This window comes from Corylus avellana, chromosome ca1 (genome assembly GCF_901000735.1).
Source record: "Corylus avellana chromosome ca1, CavTom2PMs-1.0".
Classification (NCBI taxonomy): Eukaryota; Viridiplantae; Streptophyta; class Magnoliopsida; order Fagales; family Betulaceae; genus Corylus; species Corylus avellana.
The window spans coordinates 27,238,791-27,263,191 of NC_081541.1; the positions used below are offsets into that span (position 1 = coordinate 27,238,791).

At 37.5% G+C, this 24,401-nt stretch overlaps 1 protein-coding gene across 1 annotated transcript; it reads left to right on the forward strand.

Moving 5' to 3' along the window:
- Nucleotides 1–706: 706 nt before the first annotated feature.
- Nucleotides 707–24,395, forward strand: LOC132180722 (uncharacterized). The gene is made up of 18 exons (XM_059593631.1): nucleotides 707–894; nucleotides 1,296–1,469; nucleotides 6,241–6,422; nucleotides 6,953–7,058; nucleotides 7,210–7,286; nucleotides 9,078–9,165; nucleotides 9,696–9,885; nucleotides 11,805–11,931; nucleotides 13,161–13,241; nucleotides 13,362–13,463; nucleotides 13,576–13,671; nucleotides 13,864–13,938; nucleotides 14,316–14,435; nucleotides 20,754–20,882; nucleotides 21,775–21,852; nucleotides 22,553–22,639; nucleotides 23,937–24,023; nucleotides 24,137–24,395. The coding sequence occupies exons 1-18, from the start codon at nucleotides 840–842 to the stop codon at nucleotides 24,185–24,187; spliced, it is 1,905 nt and encodes a 634-aa protein (XP_059449614.1). The 5' UTR covers nucleotides 707–839; the 3' UTR covers nucleotides 24,188–24,395.
- Nucleotides 24,396–24,401: the final 6 nt, after the last annotated feature.

The window sequence follows — 24,401 nt, forward strand, 5'->3', positions numbered from 1 at the left end:
TTCGAATTTGACGGTAATTGTAAAAGTATCCATGCCTAAATCTTTACAAAAATTTTAAATATTTTTTCTAAAAAAAATTTGAAGGGGAACTTCACTTTAGAGACCCCCAAAAGTTAAAAAAACTCTCAATTTGAACCCTTCAACTCTCAATTACAGTCAATTTAAACCTCTCTATTGGTTTTTAAACGTTAAAATGATACAATAACCATTATATTTCTAACTTTTATATAAAATTTTAAATTTATCCTTAATTTCAAAATAATTTTTTTAAAAAAAATTATTATATATAAAAAAAATTCACAAGTTGACCTTACAGTTGGACCACCTTGTGACTCTTTTTTCTTTTTTTTTTTTTAAAAAAAAAATCGAAGGGTAACTTTTATGTTTTTAAGGGTTTTAACGGCAAAAATTGATGGAGGGTAAATTGCATCAAATTGAAAATTTGAGGAGAAAGATTAAGAATTTTTTAAATTTAAGAAATTTTCTCAAAACGCACGATAATTCAAAAGTTCTTTGTAAAGTTTCTCAAAATTTTAAAGTATTTTAGAAATTTTAAAATCTCGCTTACTAAAATTGCAATTCCAAAGGAAAGGGACCAAATTGAGAAGTATTGAGCTTTACATTACATATATAGCAAAGAAAGTGACGTTTGATGGATAAGTATCAGTACCAAGACAAGTCTTCGTTGTTTACGTAACCGATTCGATAAACGACAGAACCTCACTGCGAACAAAACAATGAGAAAGTAAAAGCTCCCGGAGCAAATTGTCAACACAGACCTTTTCACTCTGCTCCCAATTATCTCCAAGAGCTAGATTGATAATCACCGCCCAAGAAAGATGGAGCTCAGGCCTGGTCTATCAGCTCTGGTCACTGGTGGAGCCTCTGGAATTGGTAAAACCAGAAGTTTCTTTCTAGTATTATGAATTCGTTTTCGTAGATTTATGTCCAATTCAAATTCTATAGCATCCAAACTGTGGCTTTTGAATTCGGATCATATGTTCCAATTCCGTGGAATCAATTTCTGGAGATTCTATATGTTTTTAGGTTTAGTCTACATGCTATTTGGGTGTGTACAAATCTGTTCCGCATGAATCGCGGCTTGTCAAAATTCAACAAATGGCCATACACCTCCAATTCAAAACGATGGATATGCAAAAACTAATATATCCGTTAAAAATTTTATAATATGTGAAGGATGTGGCATATATATCATATCATTTGTGAATTTCGTAAATATGCCATTGATGTAGCATGTCATGTAATGTGGTCATCTGGTGGCGGTTGATATGTAGGTAAAGCGCTTTGCTTGGCTCTTGGAGCGAAGGGGATATTTGTGACCGTGGTTGATTTTTCCGAAGAAAATGGAAGGGAAGTGGCATCACAAGTTGAAAAGGAGAATGCAAAGTTCCATCCTAAGTTAGAATTTCCATCTGCTCTGTTTATAAAATGTGATGTGACCAACTCGAGTAAGTGAAATAATACATGATCTCATCTCAGTGCCTCTCTCTCTCTCTCTCACTACACGTCCGCACGTCCGTGCACACACAAACACATATGTTTACCACCTTAAACCATAGGTCAGTCACATTGTCCCGTACTGTTAAAAGTTTTTCAAATTTCCATTACACTTAATCTTAAAATTCATGTGGTTATGACATTGTCATGCTGTCCAATGCTTTTTTTTTATTTTTTTTATTTATAATTTTTCTGTAATCTCGTGATAATTATGACAGGAATTGGGAAAATTTTAAAAGTGAGAGAACATTGCAAATAATCACATGGTTCAGGGGGTTTGATTGCTCAAATTTAAAATTCAGGAGGACGTTCAAATGACCCAATAGTTTTGGGTGGGAAAGTGTAATTTACCTTATACATATATACAGACACAAACATGTTATATTGATGGCATTTGAGCAAGCTTAGTACCGTGAAAGAGATATTCATTCAGAGTTATAAAGCAACCGTTTTCCTTCTCGAGTATTTCTATCCAGAAGTTTTGCAGTTTATGATGAAGAACACAAACCTACATCATACTGAGAGAGAGACGTGTATATTACAGAGTTTCACCTGAAAGCTATCAAGGATAGGGGTGGAACCAGGATTTTTTTGTTTTTTTTTTGGGGGTGGGGTGGGGTGTCCAAACCTACCTAAATAAATAAATATATAGGTACATATAGTCCGTCTATGTGTTAAACAAATTTTTCCATGCAAGTGTTAACCAAAGAAAAAGGGCCAACCTCATTACTAGCATCATGGATGGGGAGGGGATTCATTGCAGTTCTGCCAAGGATATTGCTTATGGATTTACTAGGTATTTCCAGCAATTATTTACCACTTCTTCACCCTCGAGTATATCTAATTTTTTGGCAGGATTACATACTCAGGTTAATGAGGCTATGACTTTGGAATTGACTAAGGAGTTAACGTCTGAGGAAATTAGTTTGGTTATTTCCAATATTGTGTCTCTCAAATCACCGGGCCCAGATGGATTTCCGGTATGTTTTTATGTTGAGAATTGGGATACTGTGGGGGTGGAGGTGTGTAGGGTGGTATCAAATTTTTTTACCACAGGTCATCTGGATGAAGCCGTTAATTTCACATATATAGCACTCGTTCCTAAAAGGCAACATCCCACGATTGTTATAGAGTTCAGGCCAATAAGTCTATGCAATGTTTTGTACAAGATTATTGCGAAGACTCTAGCGAACCGATTGGAAAAAGTCCTTCCTCATATTATTTCATTGAATGAAAGTGCTTTTGTCCCTGGCAGACTTATCTCTAACAATGTGTTGGCTGCATATGAGACTTTGCACTCTATGCATACGCGCATGTGGGGTAAGGTGGGATATATGGCATTGAAATTGGACATGAGTAAGGCTTATGACAGGGTAGAATGGGTCTTTTTGGAAGAAGTGATGAAGAAGATGGGGTTTGACGGGAAGTGGATTCGGCTGATTATGTCTTGTATTTCCATGGTCAAATATTCGGTTTTGATTAATGGGGTCCCGGAGGGGTGTATAAGGCCGACTAGGGGTATTCGTCAAGGGGATCCTCTTTCTCCGTATCTATTCATTTTATGTGCCGAAGCGTTGAGTGTCCATCTTCTGCAGGCAGAACAAGCAGGGATCATTCGGGGTGTTTCTACCCCTCCAAGGGGACCCTGTCTGAATAACTTATTTTTTTTGCAGATGACAGTCTTTTGTTTTGTAAGGCAACTCATCATGATTGGCAAATGTTGGAAGAGATTCTCGAAAGATAGGAATTGGCGTCGGGGCAAAAACTTAATAGAGATAAAACCTCTATTTTTTTTAGCCGTAACACCAGTGTGGAAAATAGGGAGCTAATCATTCGATTGTCCGGTCTTCCGGCAGCACAGAGATATGATAAGTATTTGGGGCTTCCGGCTTTGGTGGGTAAGTCACGAATTCGGGAATTCCGTTCTTTGGCCGACAGGGTTAAGATTAAGATCAATGATTGGAAAGTCAAATTCCTCTCACAAGCAGGGAAGGAGATCCTTATTAAAGCCGTGCTTCAAGCAATTCCAACATACAACACGAGTATTTTTCTCCTACCCAAGGCTTTGTGTAAGGAGCTTAATGCTCTTATGCAGAAATTTTGGTAGGGTCATAAGGAAAATAAAAAGAGGATTCATTGGTTAAGTTGGGAAAAAATGGGAAGATCAAAGACCCAAGGAGGGATGGGGTTCCGGGATCTTAATTGCTTCAATAAGGCTTTGTTGGCAAAGCAATGTTGGAGACTAATTCAGAATCCAGAAGGGTTGGCAGCAACAATTATCAAAGCAAAATATTTTCCTAAGGATTCAATGTTGGAAGCAAAATTGGGAAGTAGACCATCTCTGGCTTGGCGTAGTTTATTGTCGGCCATGGATGTGGTGAGGGCAGTGATGATATGGAGGATTGCGAATGGGTGCACAATGTGTATTTGGGGGGAGAAATGGATCCCGAATCCCTCAACGTATGAAGTCCAAACCCCTTGTCGTAATTTGGATGTAAATGATAAGGTTTGTGCTCTTATCGATGTGGAAACACGAAGTTGGAACGTCCCTCTAATCCGAGAAAATTTCTGGGAAGAAGAAGCTAATGTAATCTGTAATCTTCCATTGAGCCGATACAATCTCCAAGATAAGCTGGTATGGAATGCAACTTCTAATGGGGAATTTACAGTTCGTAGTGCCTATTTCCTAGAAAAGGAGTGGAGGGAAAGATTGTTAAGGGAAGGATCAGACAGTGCTGAAAAGTGTCTAATTTGGAAGAAAATTTGGTCGCTACAGGTGCTAAATCCTACTAAGGTTTTTCTTTGGAGGGCATGCACTAATATACTGCCAACAAAGGATAATCTTCGGAGGAGGGGAGTGGTAGCTGAGGATGTTTGTGAGACTTGTGGGAGTGTTGTGGAAACGGTAGCACGTGTTATGGGAATGCCCTGCAGCACACGATGTATGGGGGGTGAGTAGAAGACCGTTCCAAAAAAGCATGGGGGAAGGTGGGAATTTTTTAGACATTTTTGCAGGTTTGACAAAACGCTGCAACCAAGAAGACCTGGAGCTGTTCGCGATCACATCTCGGAGGATATGGTTACGTCGTAATGAGGTGCTTCATATTGGAGTCTTTGTGCACCCATCCTAGATTGCTCAGGAGGCTAAGGAGAATTTGTTACAGTTTAAGACAATCAGGGGAAAACAACCTGGGTGTATTGAAGTGCAACCAGTGGAAACCGAAGTTCGATGGAAGAATACCCTAGGCGATATTTTTAAGGCAAATTGGGATATTGCTCTCAAGACTGATAACGGAAGATGTGGAGTGGGAGTCATTATCTGGGACTCAAAAGGCTTAATTTCCGCTGCTCTTAGTCGCACATTGGAGGTTTGCCCGGAACCAGCTATTGCGGAGGCCATGGGTGCTTTAATTGCTGTGGAGCTCTGCTAGGACTTGGGATTGCAAGAGCTAATAATAGAAGGAGATTGACAACTGGTTGTTCGGGCAATTAATGTTAGAAGCACTAATTGTCAGTATGGCCAAGTGGTGAATGATATTCACGTGGTGCTACAAGCTTTTTGAAGTTGGCCGGTGGAACATGTAAAAAGAGGAGCTAACGGTGCCTCACATGGATTGGCAAAGAATGTTGTCAACAGTGCTATAGATTCTATTTGGATGGAAGAAATTCCTGGATGTATTTTGATATTGTCTTATCAGAGCTTTTTGTTCTTTCTGTTTAGAGTTTCATGCTCTAGATTTATTATGAAATGAAGGAAGAAGTTTATCTAAAAAAAAAAAAAGGATAAAGTCCACTTAACCCCCTCAAACTACCACCCCAATGACAATATATTCCCCAAACTACCCATTGCAATAATTTACCCCCCAAACTATCAAAACAATGACAATGTACTCCCAATTTGAACAAAATAACAAAATTACCCTTACTAAAATAAAAACAAAAATATTAAATTTAATTTTTTTTTTCAAATTTTTAAGGGTATTTTTGTCTTATTGAAAATTTTATAGGGATAATTTCGTCATTTTGCTAGCATTAGGGGGTACATTATCATTGTTTTGGTAATTTGGAGGGTAGATTGTCGTAATTGATAGTTTGGGGAGTAGAATGTTATTGGGGTGGTAGTTTGAGGGGGTTAAGTAGACTTTACCCAAAAAAAAAAAAGTAAAATAAAGCCAGAATAGTCTTAAACGCAAGGAGTTTTAAAGATTGTGAGAGTGGTTTGCTAGAGATAAAGATGACAATGCTACAATCCTTGTATACATGGAAAGTAGGAATAATGTACATGTCTCTAATTTTTTTGAGTTTTTAGAGTTATGTGCTTCTTTTTCTATATTTTAGGGGTTCTCTTGTATACTCTTTGTATACTATGGTTACATTACATATCAAAAAACCAAAAACATTGATTTACACTCTCGGGCCCAAGTATAAAAAGCTGTGTTTTTATAGGGAGTGCAAAAGTTTTGGGGTTGCGAAAGACCCCCCAACCTAGCATGTAGGTCTGCCCTGATCACGGATAACTATAAAATTTTGTGCTTGTGGCATGCTTTTGTATGTAGAAGTTGGAATGCCTCTGTGAATGTAAACTCTGAATTTGGGTTTATATTTATTTTAGTTTTATCCTCTATTTTAGTCAATGAAATATATAGATTAACTTAATTTCTTCAACATGCACATTTGGTGGTGCTTTTCAGATACTAAAGGAAATCTTTATGGTTTGAACAGGAGACATTACTGCTGCTTTTGAGAAGCATTTATTTACTTATCGAGGATTGGACATCTGTATCAACAGTGCTGGAATTGGTAATCCAATACCATTTCACAAGGATGAAACTGATGGCAGTCGTTCATGGAGACACACTATTAATGTGAACCTAATTGGAACTATTAGATGCACTCAGCTTGCGGTATGCTTGATGTTTGAGTTGGTTTCCTTGTATAACCTCCTAATGTAATGCTTTTACTGCATGCTGCCAGCCGAAGTGGTCTGGTTGACAAAACTTATTTTCTAGGGAGATAGCGTGTCCATGTTGAGGACATCTTAGAAACTTTGAGATGCAGAGTAGTAGCATTTATTTTCTAGGGATATGTCATAAAAATCCTAAAATGTATTAGTAGTATTCCTGGAGTTCGCTACTGTAGAAAACTTTGTTAGCATTTTTTACCAGTAAAACTTCTTTCTACCAGCCCATCAATGGGTTGTCTAGGATTTTCTGAAAAGAGTACATGCCTGTAAGTGAGATATATGATAAAGAACTTTTCTAATTTGTATTTGCCATTTATGATTGATAAATTGTATTCAGGAAAGTAAAAGAATTGATAAATTGGGGATGCTAGCATCCATGAGGAAAGGGTTTTTCAATTGATGTTTGTCCTTTATCAATTCATTGGTGACAATATTGTGAGTATCAGTAATCATTTACAGTTTTAAAAACAGATTAAAACCATGGAAGCCATGCGAAAGCCTGGTGTAATTATAAATATGGGATCTTCTTCCGGTCTTTATCCGATGTACGTGGACCCTATCTACTCTAGCTCAAAAGGTCTGTTCTTTGTGTTACTAATTTCCTTTCCACAATTGTTTTGATGAATTTATTTATATCAATGTTAACACAGATTCCTAAAATGTGTTTTAATATTTAATTAGTGGATCTTTTACATATTATTTAATACTCTGTGGTTTTGTTTTTGCAGGTGGTGTTGTTCTATTTACTAGATCACTTGTACCCTACAAACGTAAAGGGATTCGTGTCAATGTGCTTTGTCCTGAGGTAAGATTCTGATATGTTTTCAGTTACATGTTAACTCCAATTTCTTGGAAATTCCAGTCTCAAGAGATATGATCACCTGATGATGGGTGAAACTAGTTGAGCCATATATGAATTGCCATGTGATATACAATTGTAGCCTGTATTTTTTGGGTAAATTACATTTTATCATCCCAAATTAACACCCCTTTTGCAATGGCCATGGAGGTGTTTGGACCTATGCCCTAACATTCAGCTACATTGTTGGCCTCATTGTCATCATCCTCAACAGCTTCCAAGTCCAGCTCGTCTTCTACTTCACCCCCACGTACACCCTCTAGAAATAGGCATTATACTCCTTGGAGACCAAGTCTCGATTGGTGTTTGCCTTCGGGCAGTGGGTGTCCGTTCGAGTGGCAATTTTGGAGATTGGTGGGGGGTTTCGTGTTCATTCTAGTGGCTTTGACATTGTCTGTGTTGTTCGGATTTTGTAAAGGTTGGTGTATTTTGGGCTTTGTTGTCTGATTCTAGGTGGCCAACAAATACTAGGTCGTGTGGGTTCAAGTTTTATTTCAGGTGGTATAAGGACTGCTGGGTGACTCATGGAGGTGTGTAGTGAGGGTGTAGTCGCGTGTGGTGGTGAGAGAATTGGGATGTGTTCTTGAGCACTGGTTTAGGTGGATGATGCTCTTCGGATGGGACATTTTGAGTTGATTTAGTTTTGATGTGATAGTGGCCACAAGTTGTGGTGGCCAGCTTGTGACGTCAGGATTGTTGGGTGACTCATGATGGTGTAATAAGAGTGTGGTCATGTATAATAATATCTGGAGAGAAAAGATGCATTCCTTGAGTGTTTGTATTTGGGAGGATGGGACATTTTGGGGTGATTCAATTTTGATGGCTGGCTGATGGTGGCCACAAATGCTGGGGTGTGCAGGTTTGGGGTTGGCCATGAGTGTGGTGGCCGGCATATGACGTGGGGATGGAGATTTTTTTTTTTTTTTTTAATAGCTGGAGGTGGTGATTGGGAATCATTGGTGGCGACCCTCAAGGCAATTTGGTCGTTATGTAAGGCTAAAAATGAGGTCCACTTGCTAACGGGTGATTTAGAGGTGGGAGGCAAATTGTTAGTCTTTCAAACTGGGGGTGGCAATTGAGTAAATAGCTATTTTTGTGGGACATTGCAAAGAGGATGTTACTTTGGATTTGTAAAATGTAATTTACCCTTTGTCTTTCGTTCTTTATTTTTTTGGTTGGGTGATACTAATTGATATGTTCATTTTTTTGATGATAATTCATCTGTTCACGCGCATTTCTCACAGTGAAACTCTTTTCCCTATCACAATTTCAATCTGAATTTTGGGTAATGTGACCAGATGTGAAAATTTCAAACTCCATTTGGTAAAATCATAAATCAACTGCCTTACAGTATAAACTTGATTTGTCCAACTGAAAGAAGTCACTCAATGTCTTTAGAAATCTTCTGAGCAATTTCAAATGAGTCAGACTTAGTACCAACTATGCCATGTTTCCCTTTGGATCAATGGCTGCTTTCATATTTACATGATATCTGAATGCAGATTACAACTCTAATAAAAAAAAGGGCTAAAATTAGAACTAACAGGATGAACTAATCAACTTATGAATTGCTAAGGACTTATTTTTTTTATTTTTTTAAATCAAAGTTTTGTATTATGGATGATAAGTAGAATAATTGTACTCGACTCTGTCTGTGATTTGATGGTCTACAGAAAGCTTTGTCTGGTAAGGTTTGTATGGCAAGTATCATAATGGACTTGTGAACTTTGCATGCAGTTTGTTCAAACTGAGATGGGCTCAAAAATCGATCCTAAATTTATTGATTTATTGGGGGGCTTTGTGCCTATGGAAATGGTGGTGAAAGGTATGTCCAATGTGAAATCTTTCCTTTAATGAAGTTTTATTTTAAGTGATTTTTTTTTTTGTCCAGTCCATTTCCACTTGTAAGCTGCTGTATTAGATTTCTATTCTACATGAATGTTTTCTGTAATGTTTATAGCGTTTCAATCCTGCATAGGGGTTGGGGGTTCATGCCCCCTGTAAATTCCATCCTGAGTTCACAGGGTTTCTAAGGAGAAAAATATGAAGCATTAGTAGCTAGGAAAGTTAGTTTTCTGTAGAATGTCAACCTTATGCAGTAAAAACTCGAAAAATTTAAAAGCTTTGAGAAGGGCTATTGGCTAGGCTTTTCCACTTGCTTCTAATATCTTGTATGTATGTACTATAGTGCCTGGTAGGTACTTAAGGTCTATTATTTATGTCACCATGTGATTATTCCTGATGTTAATTCTATCCATATAGAAGATAAATTTTACACAGTATATAAGATTAGTGACTATTCAATCTAATTCTTTTCAACCAATTTATGAAGTTCCAAGATATTATTCCTTTTAGGTACTTTTGAGCTTATCACTGACGAGAGTAAAGCTGGTTCATGCCTGTGGATTACCAATCGTAGAGGCATGGAATATTGGCCCACTCCCACTGAAGAAGCAAAGTACTTGGCACGTTCTTCAAGTTCCAGGAAAAGGTCTCCACTCAAGGTTTCATCAAATTTCCAGCTTCCTCAGAGTTTTGAAAAATTGTGAGTGAATATGTCAAACTTACTAAGTACAATTCTTGGCTAATCCCTTTTGTATGTTGTATGGTTGCTTTATGTGAACCTATTGAGCTGCAGCAATGTTTTTAGGGTTAAGTACTTTTTTAGTACCTCAGTTTGCACTTTTTTATTTTTTTTTCCCTAGGTTTCCAAAATAGTCAAATCGGGTACCTCACCTATGGGAAAATACAAAATCAATACCTCGTTAAGTTTCCGTTAGAGAAAATTAACGATATGCCACGTGTCTTAAAAATTAAAAATAATAATAATAAACCTAAAAAAAAAAAAAAATTGAAAATTGAAAATTATATGGGGTGGCTGGCCACCCCCATTTTGGCCATCCCAAGGCCGGTTTGGGGGTGGCCGAACCACCCCCAGAGGCCATGGGTGGCTTCGGCTTGTTCATTCTAGTTCTCAGAGGCATCATAGCATACGACATAATGGTCTGACCGTTGGGGAAGAGATTGCACAGCTGTTTGGTGAGGTCAGTGATGGAAGTATGCAGCAGCTTTGGGCTTGTGGAGATGGTCCAGAATTTGCTGAAACTGCGGGTGGAAATGTTGACCGAGTTCTTGGTGGTGGTGGTGGTGGTGAGGGAATTCAAGGTGGGTATGGTGAAGTCATCGGTGGAATTGGTGGTCTGGGTCTTGATGGTGAAGCTAGTCAGCAATGGGGCAGTGAAGATGCTTGTGAAAATGGCGATGAGGTTCCTGGCGGCCAAGGAAGTCACGTGGACGGGTTTGGTAGAACTGCAATGGGAGTGGCCGGCCACCCCCATTGGCCAAAATGGGGTGGCCCATAGAATTTTCTTTTTTCTTTTTTTTTTTTTAATTTTTAAGATACGTGGCATATTTTGGGAGTAACACGTAGCAGATCGTTAATTTTCTTAAACGGAAACTGAACGAGGTATTGATTTTGTATTTTTCCATAGTTGAGGTACCCGATTTGACTGTTTTGGAAACCTAGGGGGGAAAAAATAAAAAAATGCAAACCGAGGTACTAAAAAAGTACTTAACCCATGTTTTTATTTAATATGTAAAAGTTGTCTACTATTTTTTTTTTTGTTACATTTGCACTCAGAACTTGATTTCTTTTTCCGGTGATGTGAGTTGAACAAGAAGCTTCCACTTAAATTAGATGGCCACCACTAACCTTCCATTTATAAAACTCTCTGCACCATAGTCCTCTTATCCTTACAAGCAAAGCTCATCAAGGTATATTTAAGATATTAGTATTCATTTTGAACCTCTTAGTATATGCCAAGGACAGCCAGCTTAGTTCAGCTAACTTCTTCAACTTACCCCATATTCTTTGGACTGCTCCTATCTCATTCACTTGTGAAGACCTTACACTCTTTTCAGTAGTGAAATGTTTGTTAAAAATAAAAAAAGAAAAAAAGAAAAAGAAGAAGCTGAGGGGAAAACGAGGGGTGATCAAGTGGGATATAAGACAACAATTAAGATGAACTTTAACAAAATTGAAAAGGAGAAGTTTGAAAAAAAAAAAAAAAAAAGCAGTTATAGCAGGGTAGATAATTAGTAGGACCTATGACATGAAAGTGATCTATTTAGTGCATTTACAGCTCATACACTTAGTGTTTGCTGCAAACTTGTAAAACTCTATGAGGTGGAGTTTTGTTCTTTTAAATCTAGTAATGTAATTTCTTCACTCATGCTTCATGGTATTAATTCATGTCTTCCAATTATCCGTTTTCCTAAAAAAAAATAGAACATAGAACTAAGAAGAATTTTGATCTTTAAGTCAATTTACATATTTATTATATACTTATGAATTTCTGGAAAGGCAAGTGGTTTGTTTATTTTATTTCCTTTTGTAATACAAAAAAAAATGGTTTGTTTATTACTTTCTGACAGTTACTATGGTTTTTAATTCTTACTCTTCAGAGTTGTTCACACCTTAAGTCACAATTTTCGTAATGCTACCCGCATTGTGAGCACGCCATTGAGATTGCCCATCAAACCACATCATGTTCTTGTGAAAATCATTTATGCTGGTGTAAATGCTAGTGATGTAAGTTTACTGCTCTCCTTGCAAGGATTATTTTGATTTTATATTTTGTTTGTCAAAAGTACTTTTTGCATCTCTCTCTCTCTCTCTCTCTCTCTCTCTCTCTCTGTCTCTCTGTGGATACCTCTAAACTTTGTCACCGGTTGTATTAGAACAAAATTGAATTTGGTGGTTGTGGTGGTTCAACTTAATAAACAGTGGCCTTTTGCAGTAGCACTATTGATATTCAACTGGAAAACACAGTTACACAGTGATATTGTAGCTCGTCCAGGTGACAGATTTGATGTCCCATAATTTAGTCAACTATAGTTGTCTCTCATGCAGTGATCTTAGACATGCTTGGTTGTACTTAGTGAGTGAAGACTTGTATTTTGCTGTTTCTTGGTAGGTTATAATGTGTAGTTTTGAGTATTAACTGAGAGCTTGCTATATTTTGATTACAAGTTTCCAGTTCTAATGTACAGTCTATTTGATTTCTCCATTCCCAGTATCTAGTTATTTCACTGAGAGAAGAATTGAGTGATTAAGCAACTAAGACATGCTGAGACCTAAAGCTCTGAGTAGCTTGTTTTAGGGACCCACGTCCTTTCCACCCCTTCTGTTTGTCCAATTGGTGTTTAGCCATGGCAATCTATCTCAATTTCCTTGTCATGGTTGTTAAGAATTAATGAGCCTCTCGGCTGGGACTACGCCTAATGAAGCGAAAGTCACTAGTTCGAGTCCTCATCCCCCCTCTTGTGCAGACATGTCATAAAAAATAAAAAAAATAAAAAAAAGAAACCACATTTTTTAGTTATCAAAAAAAAAAAACATAGAATTAATGAGCCTCTATATCCACACAACCTGCATTGTTGTTTGACAGATAGATTGGTCTATTGTCCAACCTTCGTAGGTCAGTGAAAACATTCATCAGTCGCTTTGCTGTGGTGAGAAAAGAATTATGGTCATCCCTACCGGCAGGAAGAACTGTTGAGGATACACAAGGGGTTTGTTGGATGTGGAGAATTAAATGGGATGGGGGTGAGAGGAAATCTATGACATAGAAGTCTCATGAAGCCAGACCTTTTTTTTCCCCTTGTTTTTAACTGTTTGTTACCAAGTATTATGATTTATGAGGTCGAGATCTTTTGCCTCCATATGGTGCAATAACTTCTACTCATAGTTTGACTTTCTGTCTAGCATGAGCACACATTTGTTTGTTAATACTTTCTAATGAGCCCATTCATTGGCAGGTAAATTTCAGCTCGGGGAGTTATTTCAGTGGCAAAGATAAGGGCCAAGGCTCCAGTCTTCCATTTGATGCTGGTTTTGAGGTTAGGAAAGAATAATGCAATTTGTTGATATTCCATCATGTGGTTATATAGTTGTTCGAGTCATGCAAGTATGGCTACTTATGATGGCTAGTTGATCTTCATTTGAATTTAATATTGCAGGCTGTGGGAATAATTGCAGCGGTTGGAGACTCTGTGACTGACTTGAAAATTGGCACTCCTGCTGCAGTCATGACTTTTGGAAGTTATGCTGAATTCATGATGGTCAACTATCTTGAAAGACATTGTTTTTTATGTTTAGTACAATTTACTTTCATATCTGTGTCATAGATATTTGAGGGATTCCACTTAATGTTGGATTTTGTACTTGAGTTAGGTTCCTTCGAAACACATTCTCCCTGTGGCAAGACCAGATCCAGAAGTCGTTGCAATGCTTACTTCAGGATTGACAGCATCGATTGCATTAGATAAGGTTACTCTTCATAAACTCACTTGAAATTTTATTATCTTTTTAGATGTACTCTTTGTCATCGCATCTGCCATTATAACTTCATGTTCAATTCATTGCAAGTATTTAGCATTAATTCACTAGATTCTTTGGACCCGCTATTCAGGGACCACCTTTCCTTCGCCTGACTATATTGTTCTCATGTGGAACTTCTAGGCTGGACAAATGGAATCTGGAAAAGCAGTTCTTGTAACTGCAGCTGCTGGAGGGACAGGTCAATTTGCAGTCCAGGTTCTCTTTTGACGATGGAAATACTTTTCTATGACATAACGTTGCTTTTTCTTTTACTAAACCAAATAAATAAAACTTTCGTTGTTAGTGCAATAGTGTATGCTTGTTCACATACCAGAGAACGGACAGTGACTTGGTAAATTAATATAATTAAAATGGGAAAATACACTGTATATAGTGTACTCCATTTTGCTCTAGAGAGAAACCTACTTAAATCTGTTATTGATTATGTTATTATATAGAAACAACAAAAATTCATATTACAGAAGAAATGAAGCAAATGAGTACGATAACATCATCATTAACATTTATTTTTATTGTTACTAGTTCTTCCCTTTCTAGTATAGAAAGGTAATTATGATCCGCTATATCTGCAGCTTGCAAAATTAGCTGGAAATACAGTGGTTGCAACTTGTGGAGGTGAGGAAAAGGCCTTGCTTTTGAAAAAGTTGGGAGTTGATCGGGTCATAGACTATAGAGCTGAAGACATTAAAACTGTATGCCTCGTTAATCCTCATTTTCTAACTATTTTCCATGTTCTTTTTTCTTTTCAGTTGTACCTAGTGGGGTTGGAAGCTAAACTGAACCCATGACTTAATTTATGTGGTGCAGCAAGTTAACTAAATCAGCTAATTGGTTTGACTACATCAGTTTCTATTTTTCTTTGACGATTTTCGGTTTTCATGGGGTTATCAGAATAAACATGAGAAACAAAAGCATGCACACATTCATATGCACATTTTTTGGCCCTTAATCACTAATTTAACAGTAAAAGGGCACATGTGACCGTTCTTTTAACTGAGTTTGTATTTTAATACATGATATCTGCTCTATTGTTGTTCTTCTCTGCTGAACTAATCTGTACGAGATCTACAAAATCATGAGAAAAAAAGCATGCACACATGCATATTCACATTTTTTGGCCCTCAATCATTAATTTAAACAGTAAAAGGGCACAAGTGGGTTCTTTTAACTGAGTTTGTATTTTAATACATGATATCTGCTCTATTGTTGTTCTTCTCTGGTAAACTAATCTGTACGAGATCTGCAAAATCATGAAACTCAAGTGCCAATGAGTATTAGGTCAAATGGCACATCCTCGGTTCCTCCCGTTGTAAGAACAAGAAGAAGGGTGTGGTCATGAGTTCTGAACTTATTAGGTGCATTGCACAAGTCACCTAAAAAAAACCATGTAAACTTGAGTAAAATTTATTCTGGATCTTTTTGTCCTGGCTATCCAAATTACGTTGTAGCATTCCCTGTGAAATTAATGTCATTAGTGAAATTATTTATAGAAAGCAGCATGAATATGCTTGAACCACCCTTGAGTCTCCCAATCTCTGTCCATTTAGTCTTTAGACAATTCAGATTTCACCTTTGGGACATGCACTTGTGTCAATTGTACTGAATACCTCTCAATGTAAGGGTTGCTCGTATTATATAGAAATTATCTAGGTAATTACAAGTTGTATCTCAGCAATTACAGCAATCTAGGGAAACAAATAAGGTAACTAAAATCTACCTATTAATTACAATATACTAGCTATAATACAAGAACATGCCATAACTAGAAAGACTAATTATGGCTAAATATATATGATATATATAACCATATATGACTGACATCCCCCCTCAAATTGATGCTGGTCGATCAAAAAGCATCAATTTGCCCATAAGGAACTGATGACGCTGTCGTGTCATAGCCTTCGTGAAGACGTCAGCTATATAGAGATCAGTGGAAACATGAGGAAGAGAGATAACACGAGTGTCCAAGGCTTCCCGAATAGAATGACAGTCTACCTCAATATGCTTCATATGTTCATAGTCAACAGGATTAGCAGCTATTTGAATGGCACTAGTATTATCGGCATGAAGAGGAGTAGAATCAGTTTGAGAAAAACCAAGCTCAGCCAACGACCCACGAAGCCAAACAATCCCAGAACAAGCAGCAGACATTGCCCAGTATTCGGATTTAGTAGATGATTTCGAAATGCGAGCTTGCTTCTTACTCTTCCAAGAAATCAAAGAATCACCAAGAAACATGCACCAACCCGTGACAGACCGCCGAGTGTCAGGACATCCTACCCAATCCGCATCACTATAAGCAACAAAGCAAAGAGGAGAGCCGGTTGGAAAGAACAACCCACGGCCAGAGAACCCCCGAAGATATCGAATGATACGTCGAACAGCAGTTAAATGAAGATGGCATGGAGTTTGCAAAAACTTGCTAACCTGCTGGACAATGAAGGAAATATCGGGCCGAGTAATAGTCAAATAGGTCAAGCTGCCTACCAACTGTTGGAACACAGTAGGATCAGAGGGAAGATCACCCTCCTCACTTCGAAATTTCACATTAACCTCCATAGGAGTATCCACCGAAGAAGAATCCTGAAGACCAGCCAGGCTAATCAAGTCCCGAGTATATTTGTGTTGATTCAAGAATATACCAGAAGAATCAGTGTGCACCTCCAACCCCAAAAAATAAGTAAGAGGACCAAGGTCTTTCATATGAAAAGAGTCTTGAAGATTCCGCTTGAGATGTGCAATCAAACTGGAGTCAGTGCCTGTAATGACAATATCATCCACATACACAAGTAAAAGAACGAGACTAGTCTGAGTCTTACAAAGGAACAAAGAAGAATCATATTGGCTTTGGACAAAGGAGAAGCGAAGAAGAGTAGACCTGAATTTTTCAAACCATGCCCAGGAAGCCTGTTTTAAGCCATAGAGAGACCGCTTTAACTTACACACAGCGGCAGATGGAGAAGAAAACAAACCCAGATTTGTTTTCTGATCACCATGAAAATAACCATGTAAATAACCACTTTGAGATCACCATGAAGAAAAGTATTTTTGACATCCATCTGGTGAAGTGGCCAACCTTGGGAGGCGGCAATAGAAATAATTGTATGCACCTTATACCGATCTAAAGTCCCATCAGAGCGAAGCTTAATCGAGTAAACCCATTTACAACCAATGGCTTTAACATGAGAGGGGCAAGGAACCACATCCCATGTATGATTGTCCTGGAGAGCCCAAAGTTCCTCATCCATCGCTTTCCGCCAACATTCATATTTAACAACCTCGAAAAAACATGTAGGGATGAAAATAGAAGATAAAGTAGCATTAAAAGAAGTGTGGGGAAAACCATACCTATCAGGAGGACGTGATACCCTAGCAAATCGTTGAGGACCAGACTCATGAACTGTTTCAGATGGCGGGTCAATCGGAGGAGTTGTCGGAACAGTTTCAGATGAAGGGTTAGTCTCGGGAAGGGGCAAAGTTGGTAGACGTCGAGTATACACAATTCCAGGTTTGAACCGCTCAAGCAGAAGAGGCAATTCATCAAAACAAGGTAGAATACTAATCTCAGGCAATGATTCAACATGTGTAGAAAAGAAACTTTGATTCTCAAAGAACACAATATTACGAGATATACAAAATTTGTTAGAACAAGGATCATAGTAAACATAACCTTTGTGAGAAATACTATAACCCATAAAGGCACATTTAACAGACTGAGCAGAAAGTTTGTGACGTTCATGAGCAGGTAAATGAACAAAACAAACACATCCAAAAGTATGCAGATTAAGATAGCTAGGATGTTGATTATACAAACGATAATAAGGAGAATCAAAATGCAAGACCTGAGAGGGCAGTCGATTAATTAAGTAAACTGCAGTAGATAATGCCTCAACCCATAATTTAGAAGGAACACAGGACTCAAACAATAAAGTGCGAACAACATCCAAGAGATGGCGGTTCTTTCGTTCCGCCACCCCATTTTGCTGAAGAGTATAAGGACAAGAGCGCTGAGAGACAATTCCTTTGTGGTGTAAGAAATCATGAAACTCGTGGGACATGTATTCTCCACCAGAATCAGACCTCAAAATCTTAATGCCCGTAAAAAATTAATTCTCAATATATGCTACAAAGGTCTTAAAAACGGACAAGACCTCAGATTTGGCCCGAAGAAAATAGACCCAAGTATACCGACTGAAATCATCTATGAATATCACAAAATATTTATATCGAGCATGAGAAATTATAGGAGAAATGCCCCATACATTACTATGCACAACATCAAAGCATTTTGCAGCACGACTACCATGAGAAGAAAACGAAAGAGTTTTACTCTTACCAAGTTTGCATACAGAACAGTCAAATGACAAATTTTGAGAAACTTGTTCTTTATTGACTAACAAACCAGAATTTAACATATGAGACAGAATAATAGAATTTGGATGACCCAAACGTTTGTGCCATACTTCATTCGGAGTGTTAACTGTCTTACAAGCCAAAAATAAACAACTAGGAATTGAAAAGTGCAGTGAAAATAGTCTGCCAACTTTAGGCCCCTTCGCAAGTATCTTCCCCAACACCTGATCCTGCACAAGACAACCATAACGAGAGAAATGGACATCACAGTTTTTTTCAACTAACTAGCCAACTAAAATAAGACTATTTGAAAGTCCAAGAGATACATAAACATCTTTGAATAAAAGATTAATATCTCCTACTTCATTAATAGCTAAATGACTCCCATTAGCTACTTGAATATGAGATGAACCATGATATGGACGAACATTGCAAAGAGTATCAGACGATCTGGTCATATGATTGGATGCTGCAGAATCAATAAGCCAAGACTTAGACAAAATAGTACCATTACCTTGGAGCCCTAAGGCAGAAAAGGCTGACATAATCATCTGCTGGACCATTTAAGGAGTAAGAACAACTGATCCGGCCGCAAAAGAAGAGGCTGAGGACATCACTGGAGCAGAAGAGGTGTTTACTGCAGCCTGATAGGCAGTAGCTTGACGATTCTGAGGCCGAGTGGGATGCTTTGATAAAGTAGCCCAGTTTCTTACAGTAATTGCAAGATTTCTTTGCACAATTGGCAGCAATATGACCATACTCCTTGCAGCTGAAACATTGGACCTTGCGCATATCCTTACCCTTCCCTTTCCCATAGGCTACATAGGCTATTGGATTCGGGTTGGAATCGTGCTGGAACGTAGCCTGTGTGAGAAGACGCTGCTCCTCACGAAGTAATTCTCCGAAACAAACATCCAAAGATGGAGAAGGATCCCGGTTCATTAAATTTGAGCGAGTAACCTCAAATTCAGAGCGTAATTTCATCAGAAATTGATCTCTCTTACTCTGCTCATGAACAGCCTGAACAGCAGAAAGAGATGCAGCAGGTACTTTCGCATAAACCATATCAGAAAATTCTCCCCACAAATTTTGAAAACCAGAAAAATACTCCGGAATGGAGAGATTGCCTTGAGTGTAACTAGCAATCTCATATTCCAGTTGAAAACGGCGTGCGGTATTATCCTGATGATAAACCTTCAGCAAATACTCCCACATAATCTTTGCAGTCTTATAGGGCCTCAAATGAAGCACAATAAGAGGATCAACAAACCCTAAGATCCAAGACATCACACGTGCATCCTTGACCTTCCACTTAGCCAACTCCTTAGTTTCCGTAGGAGCTAGATCACTACCGTCAATATGGCCCCACAACTCTTTTCCCGTAACAAATAATTGAAACTGGAATTCCCAAACAGAATAATTTGTTCCAGTAAAACGAACCCCAAAAGTCTCGCTAGAAGACATGATAAAATAAGAAAATTAGAGATTAAAACCCCTGATAAAGGAGTAATAGGCCCACCAGAACTATTGGACAACAAGCCCAAGTCCACACAAGGCAAACACCAATCAGCAACCTCAAACAGCAACAAAGCCCAAGCCCAAGCCCAGCAAGCCCAAAGTTACCAACAACTCAGCACCCCAAACCAAACATCAACCCAAACCAACAGCACCACAAACAGAAATCGCAACACCAAATTGCCGACAGAAATTTCAGCACCCAGAAATCCTGACAGCCAATCCACGCTCACCGCAGCAAACAGCCGACAGCCCCAAATTGTCGATAGCGCCAAATCGTCGACAGCACCACAAATCGCCGGCAGAACGAGATCGCCGGAATCACTCCTCCAGATCCTGCTAGCCCCAAAAAATCACCACAACCCACTGTCAACACCAAACGGCCGACAACCCAGATCGCCGACAGCCACCAAGGAGATCGCCGAAAGCCCAAGTCTGCCGACAACCACCACAGATCGCCGGAAACACGCCGCACCACACCAAAATAGAATCAGCCACACCTGAACCTGCTGACAGCACCAAATCTCCGACAGCCCAGATCGCCGACAGCCACCAAGGATTCTCCACAACCTCCAAAGGGTCTCCCGACAGCCACTAATCTATGTAGACTGCCACTACCCTCAACAAAAACTGCCAAATAGCAGTTTAGAACCCACCAGAATGATCGACAACTCCCCTGAAGTTATCGACTGCCAAAAAAACAACAGGTAACTAAAAACCTAGAACAACCCTAATTTAGATGATGGCTCTGATACCATGTCAATTGTACTGAATACCTCTCAATGTGAGGGTTGCTCGTATCATATAGAAATTGTCTAGGTAATTACAAGCTGTATCTCAGCGATTACAGCAATCTAGGGAAACAAATAAGGTAACTAAAATCTACCTATTAATTACAATATACTATAGCTATAATACAAGAACATGCCATAACTAGAAAGACTAATTATGGCTAAATATATATGATATATATAGACCGTATCTGAGTGACAATTTGGACATTACTTGGATCTGTTATATGTGCTTTGTGTCTGATTTATTCCAATGAACTATGTGTATTTTCTACTTCAGGTCACCTTAGCTCATATGCTAGCAATCTTTATGACCCTGTGGGTGGTGTTGACATGATCTAAATTTTTCAGGTTTTGAAGAAAGAGTTTCCCAAAGGTGTTGACATCATCTATGAGTCTGTGGGTGGTGACATGTTTGATCTGTGCTTGAATGCTTTAGCAGTCTATGGACGAATGATTGTGATTGGAATGATATCTCAGGTTCCTTTTTTTCCCCACCTTTATTAGTGCCTTGAATTTGCCTGTTAGAATATAGGATGGTTACAACCTTCTCACTGGTAATATGGCTTGAGTTTGAAAATGGTGGTTCATAACTTGTGTGCCTTTAGTTGATTTTCTAAGTTAGACTTAACTCCAAGAAAACAGTTCTTAAGAAGAAATGAAGGCTTTACTCCTACTGAAAGAGAAAATAAAGTAAATGAATGGTGGGTTAAATCTACCTTTCCCCCACTAATGTTCATTATTTATAGAGGGAATACAATAGGAGATTAACATCAGAGAACAAAGTTTATCAACAAGATAAAGCTAATTAAGACTCCTAGATAATAATAACTTCTGGATAAGGTAAACAACTAAAATAACAAGATAAGATAAAAGCTACTCTAACAACTACTTTTGCTTAAAATGGTAGTTGAAGATGTTTATAATTGTACTTGAAAAACGGGTCCTGCAAAATTGATCGCCAGAATATTGAATAGCAAGGTTAGTTAAATTCTAAGTCATATGGGGTGTACAATATGATATGGTTTCCTGTCAGTAATATATATTGGCATCTTTATATTCCTAACTGAATATTTAACAATGACTTAGCTCTGATGCTCTTTTTCAAGTTCTTGATAGCAAAGCCCTGTACCACATATTTTGCAGTTGACCTGGAGCTTTGAAGAGGACTTGCATTTGAGTATAGATTAACCTTATAAACTACTTCATACAATCTAATCTACATTCCATCAATTTGTTGAGTTAACAACAAAACAAAATATATTTAGCACTATTTTCTGTTAGCTTTTAGTTTCCATCTTTGATGACTGTCCTTAGGCATGGAGTCTCCATTTTGATTCAACCTTAACAAACCAATTCATTCTGGTCTCAGTATCAAGGAGAGCATGGATGGAAGCCATTAAATTACACTGGACTATGTGAGAAGCTTTTATCTAAAAGCCAAACTGTGGTATGTAGCTATTAAAGGATAAAACTGCTACTGTTATACATTTCTTTTTTTTTTTTTGATAAGTGCTACTGTTATACATTTCTATTGCTCATTTTCATTAATTTTGATTTCTTCTGGATGTTCTCTCATTCAAATTTTTACATCATTGGGATGCTAATGTCTAGCTTTTGGTCGAACCCCATCAACAGATCTTATGCAGATAATCTCTCTCCAAGTTTCCTTACCCACCTTTAGAGAATTAACTTGCCCTAAGGTCTTCTCAGTGATGTTATCAGTAGTTTCTTTTATGCATTGAAATCACTCTTGCTTGTCCCCTCATGGTGAATTAGTTACTATTTGAAGCTGATGCCTGTCAGCATTTTGAGATTCTAACACCATGCCTCAGCCATTGCCTTTTAAGCCTTGATGGAGAGACTTGACTGTTATGCACTTATGTTGTGTGTATCCCATAAAAGAGGATTGATAATTCCATGAGTATTGTTTGAAAAAGAAATGGGAAGAAATATAAAGTACTGTGCATTTCTTTATTATACATTCATTGAGCAAACCGTATGAAAAATAAGTCTGCTGAGTTTTCACATGATAAATAGTTATTCCAATGATTCTTAGCAATCAAATGGAGCTTTAAATAAAATATTTTGGGTCTAATGACTATGGACTTCTTTGCAATTTTGTTGTTTAACCATCCCAATGTTTTCAGGCTGGTTTTTTCCTGGTACACTACAGTCACTTATGGCAACAACATCTGGACAGGCTATTTAATCTTTTCTCTATGGGAAAGCTGAAGGTAATGCATATTACCCTTGGATTTTTATTTTTTTTATTTTTTTTATTTTATTTGTTTGTTATTTTTTAAGTAAGCGTGTGTTGTTGTCTAGACGCTTGTGCCATGGTGGATAGACAATATAGACTAGGATCATTTATTCCTCTTTATTATCATTGCTCGTTTTGTTAGCTTGTGTGTGGAAATTCGGAGGTAAATTCCACATAATTTATCATTTTATTGCATTTTATACTCGGCAGAAACATTAAAAAGAATGGTAAAATGCATTTTCCCACCATAAATTATGAAGTTATTTGCAATGTTCTCTCTGAACTTTAAATTTGAGGAATGAACCACTTAAACTATGGGATCAGTTGTAATAATCCTACCATTAGAGTTTCTCTAATTTCCATGATTTCTAAGATTAAAAAATTTACGTATTTATCATAATTACACGTTTTTTTTTTTATCACATGATAAGCATGTTGAAATTAAGGTTAAATATAATGTGATAAAATACGTGATGAAAGGAGAGAAATCAGTGGAATGTTTTTATTCCTCAATAATCTAACTTCCATTTTTTTTTTCTTTTTTCTTTTTGGCGTAGCTCTATTTTTTGGGAAAAAAAAATGAAAATTTCTTATATTCACTCATGATTTACTGTTTTTGGTCAAAATCAGGATCAATCATTCTCTTTATTCACTGCAAGTCATCTCAGTCATAGTTTTTCTTCAAAGGAACTTCCTTGAACTTAGCCAGTTAGGTGATTGGAACTTTGAGATGTGTTTGGTAGATTTTTTGAATTTTTTTTTTTTTGTTTTTTTCGGGTTTTGTGTTTTGAAAAGATGAAAATTGAAAAGTGTTGTCGATATGGTTAGTAGAAGAAAATTTGGTTGGTAAAAATATGAGAAATGTTTTCCAAAAAATTGAAGAAACAAAATCAATAAAACAAAAAACCAGAAGTGGCTGCAACTTCGGTCTTGTTGGTGGGACTATATGCATGGCCATCTCTGTCCTACTGAGGGTGACCACGACCGCCTCTTTTCTGTTGGGTGACCGCATGATTATCCTCTTTTACTTTTTTATTTTCTTTTTATTATTATTTTTTTATAAATAACAAGATAGTCTCAACATCTAAAAAAATAAGCACGTGTTTCTAAATTATTGTTATAGAAGTGTGTGAAGTTTTAATAAGTGTTTTGTGGTTTGTTTTGAAACACATTTGTAAATTGTTTGGTAACTATTGTGAAAAGTGTTTTCCGGTATTTGAAAAGAGAAAAGAGTTCTAAAAAAAAAGTGTTTTCTATTTCCTCTGTATTAGATTGCAGTAGACCCAAAAAGATTTTTGGGACTCCATGCTGTTGCTGATGCTGTTGAATATCTACATTCGGGTAAAAGTGTTGGCAAGGTATGCAATTCTGAAGAAAATGAGATTTTTTTTTTTTTCTTATCAGAATGATTAGTTGTTGCAGCACAAGTTGCCCAAACATGTTTGATCTTACGATATGAAAGCTTTTACAGGTTGTTGTTTGCATTGATCCATCGTTCAGTCAAGAAATGGCAAAATTATGAGCAGATGTTGTCAAATTATGTCCCAGATATAATTTTCCTCCATTTTTTGAACTATTAAATGTCAGTGTGAGGAAAGATGACTGTGGGTCAGCTGTTACCAAGATATGTGAATGTTTGTTTTGAGAAAACTCAAATAAATGTAGAACCTTATTTATAAAAGAAATAATAAAAAAAAAAAAAAAAAAGCCCTGGTCCACTTAGGGTGGTGGATGTG

Excerpts from the sequence above, each read along its gene's own strand:
- LOC132180722 (XM_059593631.1), top strand. The coding sequence starts at position 840 with ATGGAGCTCAGGCCTGGTCTATCAGCTCTGGTCACTGGTGGAGCCTCT. Across the intron at positions 895-1,295 it reads TGGTGGAGCCTCTGGAATTG|GTAAAGCGCTTTGCTTGGCT; the intron begins GTAAAACCAGAA and ends GTTGATATGTAG. Across the intron at positions 7,287-9,077 it reads TCAATGTGCTTTGTCCTGAG|TTTGTTCAAACTGAGATGGG; the intron begins GTAAGATTCTGA and ends CTTTGCATGCAG.